The following is an 8,685-nucleotide window of genomic DNA, read 5'->3' as shown; positions in this document are numbered from 1 at the left end:
ATAACATGGAAGTTGTCTACACCTTTATAACTGGGAAGTTGTCTACACCTTTATAATGTGGAAGTTGTCTACACCTTTTAACTTGGAATTTGTCTACACCTTGATAACATAGAAGTTGTCTACACCTTGATAACATGGAAGTTGTCTACACCTTTATAACTGGGAAGTTGTCTACACCTTTATAATGTGGAAGTTGTCTACACCTTTTAACTTGGAATTTGTCTACACCTTGATAACATAGAAGTTGTCTACACCTTGATAACATGGAAGTTGTCTACACCTTTATAACCTGGAATTTGTCTACACCTTTATAACGTGGAAGTTGTCTACACCTTTATAACTGGGAAGTTGTCTACACCTTTATAATGTGGAAGTTGTCTACACCTTTTAACTTGGAATTTGTCTACACCTTGATAACATAGAAGTTGTCTACACCTTGATAACATGGAAGTTGTCTACACCTTTATAACCTGGAATTTGTCTACACCTTTATAACGTGGAAGTTGTCTACACCTTTATAACGTGGAAGTTGTCTACTCCTTTGCAACGGGGAAGTTGTCTACACCTTTTAACCTGGAATTTGTCTACACCTTGATAACATGGAAGTTGTCTACACCTTTATAACATGGAAGTTGTCTACACCTTTATAACGTGGAAGTTGTCTGCACTATGATAACAAGGAAGTTGTCTACACCCCATGTTGTCAGGGTGTAGACAACTTACATGTTGTCAGGATGTAGACAACTTCCATATTGTCATGATGTAGATAACTTCAATGTTATCATAGTGTAGACAACTTACATGTTATCAAGGTTTAGATAACTTCTGTAGATAACTTCCATGTTATCATAGTGTAGACAACCATGACAATATGGAAGTTGTTTACACCATGACAACATGTAAGTTGTCTACACCCTGACAATATGGAAGTTATCTAAACCTTGACAACATGTAAGTTGTCTACACCATTGTAATGTTTTCTCAATAAAGACCCTCACACACTGTGTACTGTTCTTGGCATATATTTCTCTAAAAACTGCCTGTCTCAGCAGAAAGCTATAATATAAGCACAAGTGGTGCTAGTAGGGCAAACAAGCTGTTCTGCATAATTGGTACAGAATAAAAACATTATAAATAAATTACAGAATAATAATGCAGATATGTCTACACCATGACAACATGGAAGTGGTTCACACCACAACAACAGAATAATAACGTGGATATTACATCCCATTCTTCCCTTGGATTTTTTTATTTTAACATGAGAATTCTTCTGTAATGGTGTGGTTGGTAAGCCCGTGGTTCTTGAGTTGATTTGGTGTAAAGCATAGCTCAAGTAGTTGGATATTATCTATAAATTGGTCTGTAAATTACTTCCCTTGGCAGGAAGCTGTGATATAATCAAAAGTGATGCAAACAAGGTATTTTGCATAATTGGTACAGATATATTGTACCAATTATGTACATTGTTTGTACAACAAAATAATTCACATGTCAAGGAACATCTTTGGTGAGCGAAGGATAAGTGGACCACCATTGTTTGTACAACAAAACAATTCACATGTCAAGGAACCTGTTCCGTGATCTAAAGATACGTGGACCAGCATTGTTTGTACAACAAAACAATTCACATGTCAAGGAACCTGTTCCGTGAGCTAAAGATACGTGGACCAGCATTGTTTGTACAACAAAACAATTCACATGTCAAGGAACCTGTTCCGTGAGCTAAAGATACGTGGACCAGCATTGTTTTGTAGAACAAAACAATTCACATGCCAAGGAACATGTTCGATGAGCTAAATGTACTTGGTCCAGCATTGTTTGTACATACCAAACAATTCACATATCAAGGATCATGTTGGGTGAGCGAAGGATACGTGGACCAGTATTGTTTGTACAACAAAACAATTCACATGTCAAGGTACAATATATCTCTACCAAGTGTTTATGTCAAATATTATAATTAAAATACAAAATAATAGAGACATTACGATACATTCAGCATCTTTTCTCACATCATCAGATTGTGTATCTTAGTTAAACTTTTTCTTTTTGTATATCTTTAGCATCTCCTATCACGTATTCGTAGTTAAACTGATTCTAACTATATATCTGTAGCATCTTTTCTCAAGTCACCAGCTGTGTATCTTAGTTAAACTGTTTCACTCTATATATCTTTAGCAACTTTCTTAAATACTCAGATTATGTATATCAGTTATACTGTTTCTTTGTGTATATACTTAGTGTATTTTTCACGTCATCAAAATATGTATTTTAGTTAAGCTGTTTCTTTCTGTATATCACTAGCATATTCTCTAAAGGCATTAGATTATGTATTTTAGTTAAACTTTATTTCTGTAAGTCTTTGGCATCTTCTCTCACGTCATCAAATTATGTATCTTAGTTAAGCTGTTTTTTCTGTATATCTTTAGCATCTTTTCTCACGTCATCAGATCGTGTACCTTTGTTAAACCGTTTCTTTCTGTGTGTCTTTAGGGTCTTTTCTCACGTCATCAGGTTATGTATTTTAGTTAAACTGTTTCTTTATGTATATCTTTAGCATCTTTTCTCTTGTCATCAGATTATATATTTTAGTTAAGCTGTTTCTTTCTCTGTATATTTAGCATCTTTTCTCAAGTGACCGGATTTTGTGTAGCTTAGTTGAACTATTTCTTTCTGTAAATCTTTAGCATCTTTTCTCACGTGTGTATTTATATTAAACTGTTTCTATCTGTATAAACACCAGATTGGGTTTCTTAGTTGTTACATATTAGAATTTCGAATAGTGCGAAGCCGAGTTAACTGATAATTTAAATTTGGTAGTTAAATTATACTTTGGATTTAGTATTTAAATATATGCCAATATATAGTCAGTTTATGATATTTGCCAACAAGACTGATACATACCGTCTTCGTTTTTCACACAAATACGTTTTAATATACACACAACAATACAATTTACAGTAACAATTATTACAAATAGTTATTATGATTTATAAACAAAAGTTTCTCAAACTTGCAAACAATATAAAGTTTTCTTTCTAGTCTGGAACTTACTTGATATCTTCTCGAGGGTTTACGATGAGCGAGTTGATGTAAGTATGATTCACTGGGAAGCTAGCTAGCTTTGTCTCCTTGGCCACACACGCTGTTTTCACTGTTGAAGTTGGGTGATGTTTTCGTAAAAATCCTAATGTCCTATGAGAATCCACTGAAGTTAAACAATTTGTAACATTCGAAATTCATAATTATTCCTGGTCAAATATTTTAAGTTTTCCAATTGATAAGCGTTATAAAAATCACAGTTATAGCTTTTGAAATTTTATAGCACATTGATTGTAGCGAACTAATAATAGACACTCTCTCTTGGCGCATTGCGTTAGTTATATTTATAGCCGTGGGAAAGTTTTCTAGAAAATTCAGTCTTACGTTACAATACTGATTAAAGCGTTTAAGTACACACATATACTTTTGATTCTTAATCTCGAGAATCTTCTACAAATTTGGATAATAGGCGGGAGTTAAGTAATACATATCTAACACTATAGGCTACTCATGTTTTAAAATATAAACTTAATCTAAACAATGTTCATATTAAAATAAATATATAACAAATTCGTTACATAGTTCATCTGTTTCTTTCTGTATATTTTTAGCATATTTTCTCAAGTCACCATAATGTGCATCTTAGTTAAACTTTTACTTTAGCATCTCCTATCACGTGTCCAGATTGTATTTGTTTTTATTCTTTACGAATTCTGTAGTATTTTTAAGTCACTTCACCTAATAAACATTTATTTTCGATCGTTATAAAATTGCCGATAAACGTGTCGGCTGTTTAGGGGAAAATTTGTCGGTACGTTAAGTCTGTTTGAGGATTTCGCGAAAGGTTTCTCTAGGACTATCGTTTCATAGAGTAGTGGGGACAAGGCTCGTGCTCAGCACCATTCTCCATCTCTTTGGCAAATGACGTCTGACTAAATAGTGTTAGTTGGCTGTCACTCTTGTAGCACACCCATGGTCTCAAAATACGGACAGCTATTTTATGAAAATGGGTTATGAATCAGAAATCCAATGACTCGCAGCTTGAGCACGAGTAGGCTGCCAACACCCGTCGCATAACGTAGATAAAATCTCACTGAAACTTTTCTGTCTTCTTTTCGGCGAATTTCAAATCCAGTCTTTAGTTGTTCTCGAAAGTGAAAGAAAAAACCCCGAACATTTTGCATAACACGTGAAAATTGTAACAAAGGAAATCTAAAAGTAAATTAAAAATATCGAGTAATACTTAAAATATCATTTGTCCTTTTACGAAACAATTACTAAATTATCGTTATAGACACACATTCTGTACAAAAAACAAATTCATCATGTACTGGTTTCTAGATGACCTGATTCTCCGCAAGTGTATCACGTGGTTATGATAGAAATGAATAAAAACCCTATAACCAGAGCGCTTTCGAAAAGTGGACCTTTCTTCGTCAGTGGCAAACTACGTGTTTTTCTAACATCATGAACGTGGTTCTGATAATAATGATTGTTGAAAAAAAAAGCACCGGATTGTGGGGAGACCCTCCTAACTCCAAATTCCCCTGTGATTATAATAATGATGCTTATTAAAATAAAGCACCGGGATTGTGGGGTATATCCTCCTGACCCAAAAATCCTCCCCGTGAATATGATGATAATGTTTGTTAAAAAAAGAAAAAGCACCGGAATTTTGACTCCCTCTGACTCCAAAATACTACCTCCCGCAAATATTGCAATAATGTTTGTTGGATAAAAGTACCGGGATTGTGGGGTAAACCCTCCTGGGTTCAAAGAACTTGTCAGGTAGTTTTGAAATGGTTGTTAACGAACTATAGGTCCCTCGGTGGGACAGCGGTAAGTCTACAAACAAACAAATTAGATCCTGTAGTGTTATGGAAGGGAAGGTGTTGGTATACAATTTTACTGGATGTATAACACGTTGACCAGATATCGTTGACTTCAACCGAGACAGAAGCTATTAATAACACCTCTGTCACGCAGCTTTAACAGAGGAATATCAAAAACTATTAAAATTATCAGTAGAAAAGAAAAGTAGAGATAGTACCGCTTCTTTAGTTGCTTCTTTGAGGAGAAACGATAGTTGGCTTATTTTTTTCATTTCATAACCTAAATACGATTTTTCTAATTATAGTAGAAAAGGGGCTACTTTCTGTGTATATCTATATATATATGTCACTTCTTAAATACCCTTCTCTTAACCCTAACATATCTGTGGTAGAAGTGAGTGAAGGTAAAAAATACCAGTTTTAACCTTGTACTCTACTATGACTGTTTATGTATCAAGAACTCAATGCTGAAACAGAAGTCCTACTTTATAATCAAACTTGTCCTACATTTTACTGTTGTGTAAGACATCGTTGCTTTCTTCACGTTTATTTGTATGTTACTAGAAATATTACATGTACCTTCAGTGAGGTTTAGTAAACGACAGTTTGAAGAAGGTTTATTAACACGACAGTTTGAAGAAGGTTTAATAACGACAGTTTGAAGAAGGTTTATTAACTACAGTTTGAAGAAAGTTTAATAACGACAGTTTGAAAAAGGTTTAATACACGACAGTTCGAAGAAGGTTTAATACACGACAGTTTGAAGAAGGTTTAATACACGACAGTTTGAAGAAGGGTTATTAACACGACAGTTTGAAGATAGTTTAATACACGACAGTTTGAAGAAGGTTTAATTCACGACAGTTTAAAGAAGGTTTATTAACACGACAGTTTTGAAGAAGGTGTAGTACACAGTTTGAGTCCGTTTTGAATGGAGTGGCTTGTTTTTTTCACCGCACTGTGCATGACCTTCACATAAGAAAGGCTGTATTTTAGGCGTCTTGTTCCCAACTGAAATGACCTTGAGTTAGTTTACGTAAAAAGGAAGGGGGATTTCTCATAGTTTATGCAGGTGAAGTTTTTTCTTGTCAGGTTCTTTAATCGTATTGGTTTAAGTATCTTACAAAGTCGTTTAGAGTACCGGGTAAAGAAGGAATCACAGATTAAGCTTTGTTTTTGATGTGATTTGTTGATTCACCTGCCTCAATATTGCTCTGGTTACAAGTACACGATAATGTTGATCAAGTTTGGATAAAACCATTTTAAACACACGAGGCATACGAGTCGCAGAAGGAAAATTTGGGGTTTGGACTAAAACAAGTAGCAACTGAGCGTCTCGCCCCTGCGGGAAACTGTACATAACACAACAGAAATATCCAGCCAACTGAGAGGAGCATTGAAAGATGGGTGGTACTGCGTGTTTTCAACAGCCAGATGTCTTACTGGAGAAGAAGTGAAAAAGGAAAAGGTAAAATGTTATATTAATCTCCTCAAACTTTGCTTCCCAGTAAACTATAATACCTTGGTTACTAAGTGTTATTGTTCTTCTAATAACATACTTTGGTTACTAAGTGTTAACTGTTATTGTTCTTCTAATATCATACCTTGGTTACTAAATGTTAACTGTTATTGTTCTTCTAATATTGTACCTTAGTTACTAAGCGTTAACAGTTATTGTTCTTCTAATACCATACTTTGGTTACTAAGTGTTAAATGTTATTGTTCTTCTAATATTGTACCTTATCTACTAAGTGTTACCAGTTATTGTTCTTCTAATACCATACTTTGGTTACTAAGTGTTAACTGTTATTGTTCTTCTAATATCATACCTTGGTTACTAAATGTTAACTGTTATTGTTCTTCTAATATTGTACCTTAATTACTAAGTGTTAACTGTTATTGTTCTTCTAATATTGTACCTTAGTTACTAAGTGTTAACAGTTATTGTTCTTCTAATACTTTACCTTAGTTACTAAGTTTTAACAGTGATTGTTCTTCTAATATTGTGCCTTGATTACTAAGCGTTAACAGTGATATGTGTTCTAATATTGTACTTTGGTTACTAAATGTTCACAGTGATTGTTTTTCTACTATTATACCTTGGTTACTAAGTGTTAACACTGATTATTTTTCTAATATTTTACCTTGGTTACTAAGTGTTAACATTGATTGTTCTTCTAATATTATATCTTGGTTACTAAGTGTTAACAGTGATATGTGTTATAATATTGTACCTTGATTACTAATTATTAACAATGATTCTTTTTATAATATCATACCTTGCTTACTAAGTATCAGCTGTGGTTGTTCTTTTAATATTGTACCTTGGTTACTAAGTGTAACACTGGTTGTTCTTCTAATATTGTACCTTAGTTACTAAGTGTTAACTGTGATTTGTCTTCTTATATCGTATATTTATTACTGAGTGTTAACAGTAATATGACTTTTTCTATCGTGCCTTAGTTACTATGTTCGTGATGACTAGAGAATCATTAATAATTTTTGTGTATCACTCTATATTTATCTCTACACCAGATACCGTGAAGGATGTTGCCGTCAAAAAGAAGTATTTTTGTTGTTATCTTCTTATTCCACAACGCACTTTTTCCAGAAGGTAAGAAAGCTATTATTTCAATTTGAAACCAACGATATTCAGGGCTGGGCGTGGTCTAGTAGTTAGCATGCCTAATTATGAATCCGAGGGTTCATTGTTCGCGTATGTTTGCCACAAAATTGAATTGAAACAATGTTAAGATCACGTTTGTTTGTTTTTGAATTTTCCACAAAGCTACATGAGGGCCATCTGCACAAGCAGTCCGTAATTTTTAAGTGATAGAGAAGAAGGTAAACAATACCATCTTCTTTTTTTTGTGTGTCTGGTTAAATACATAGAAAATGGATGTCAGGTTAGATATATAGAAGATGATTATCTGGTTAACATGTACAGAAGATATTTGTCTAGTTAGGTGTAGAGAAGGTGAATGTTTAGATATGCACTGTGATTCAGAAGTTCAATAATCAATATCATTGTTAGTGTTATAGATTAAGGTGTTATTGTTCTGCCCTGTGAAAGTAATTAGGAAAAAAATCTACTAAGTTTTGTTAATGTGCATTACATTATACATCCAAACAGTATATCGAAAATGTGTAGACAATAACAATGAAACCAGTTTCAGAGAAATAAATATCTTTGTTACAACAATACGTGACGTCAGTTATTAAACACCTTATTCCTATTAAAAGGTCATCACTTCAGACGCGTCGCCAGAGGGCGATAAATATATGTTGACCTCAAGGGATGGAGGAAAGGAGAGACACAATGACGCCATCAAAGACGATGACGTCATATTTCCACAAAGTGTCACCAGAGGGAGCGTTGTTAGAGACACGTTGCTAGGCCGTCATGACAGGCTACCATGACGTCATAGTTCCACATAATATCACCAGAGGGCGCGTTGTTAGTTCATGTTCATAGGCCACCATCACAGATGTCCATGACGTTATAGTTCAACAAAGTGGGGCCAGTACGAATGCGATCAATATAATGTGCTAATTCATTAGTTAATCCCATTTCCTGACCATTTATATGTTAATCGTCATGAAAAAAGATGCTTAACACTAATTTATTATTTAATTACATTTCCTGGTCATTTATATTTAAATCGTCCTAAAAAGACGTTTATTTGGATATCATTAAATAATTAAAACTTACTGTTTGACGCTTTAATTATAAATCAAGTGATTATTGGGTGGCTTTAGAGACTGATCAACTGTTATACCAAGATCCCTTTCTTTCATGACACTGTTA

The 8,685-nt window shown here is 34.0% G+C and overlaps 1 protein-coding gene across 3 annotated transcripts in view; it reads left to right on the top strand.

Moving 5' to 3' along the window:
- Positions 1–6,058: 6,058 nt before the first annotated feature.
- LOC111086560 overlaps positions 6,059–8,685 on the top strand; it is an 18,206-nt gene continuing 15,579 nt past the window's right edge. For all 3 annotated transcript variants that reach the window (XM_022389845.1, XM_022389844.1, XM_022389843.1), the window contains exons 1-2: positions 6,059–6,345; positions 7,413–7,491. In XM_022389845.1, the coding sequence (XP_022245553.1) occupies positions 7,425–7,491 (67 nt within the window). In that variant the 5' untranslated portion in view covers positions 6,059–6,345; positions 7,413–7,424. The remainder of the gene's footprint in view (positions 6,346–7,412; positions 7,492–8,685) is intronic.

The sequence above is a fragment of the Limulus polyphemus genome, unplaced genomic scaffold (assembly GCF_000517525.1).
Source record: "Limulus polyphemus unplaced genomic scaffold, Limulus_polyphemus-2.1.2 Scaffold1195, whole genome shotgun sequence".
Lineage (NCBI taxonomy): Eukaryota > Metazoa > Arthropoda > Merostomata > Xiphosura > Limulidae > Limulus > Limulus polyphemus.
The sequence above is the reverse complement of the archived record's forward strand: the minus strand, read 5'-3'. Positions and strand labels throughout refer to the sequence as shown.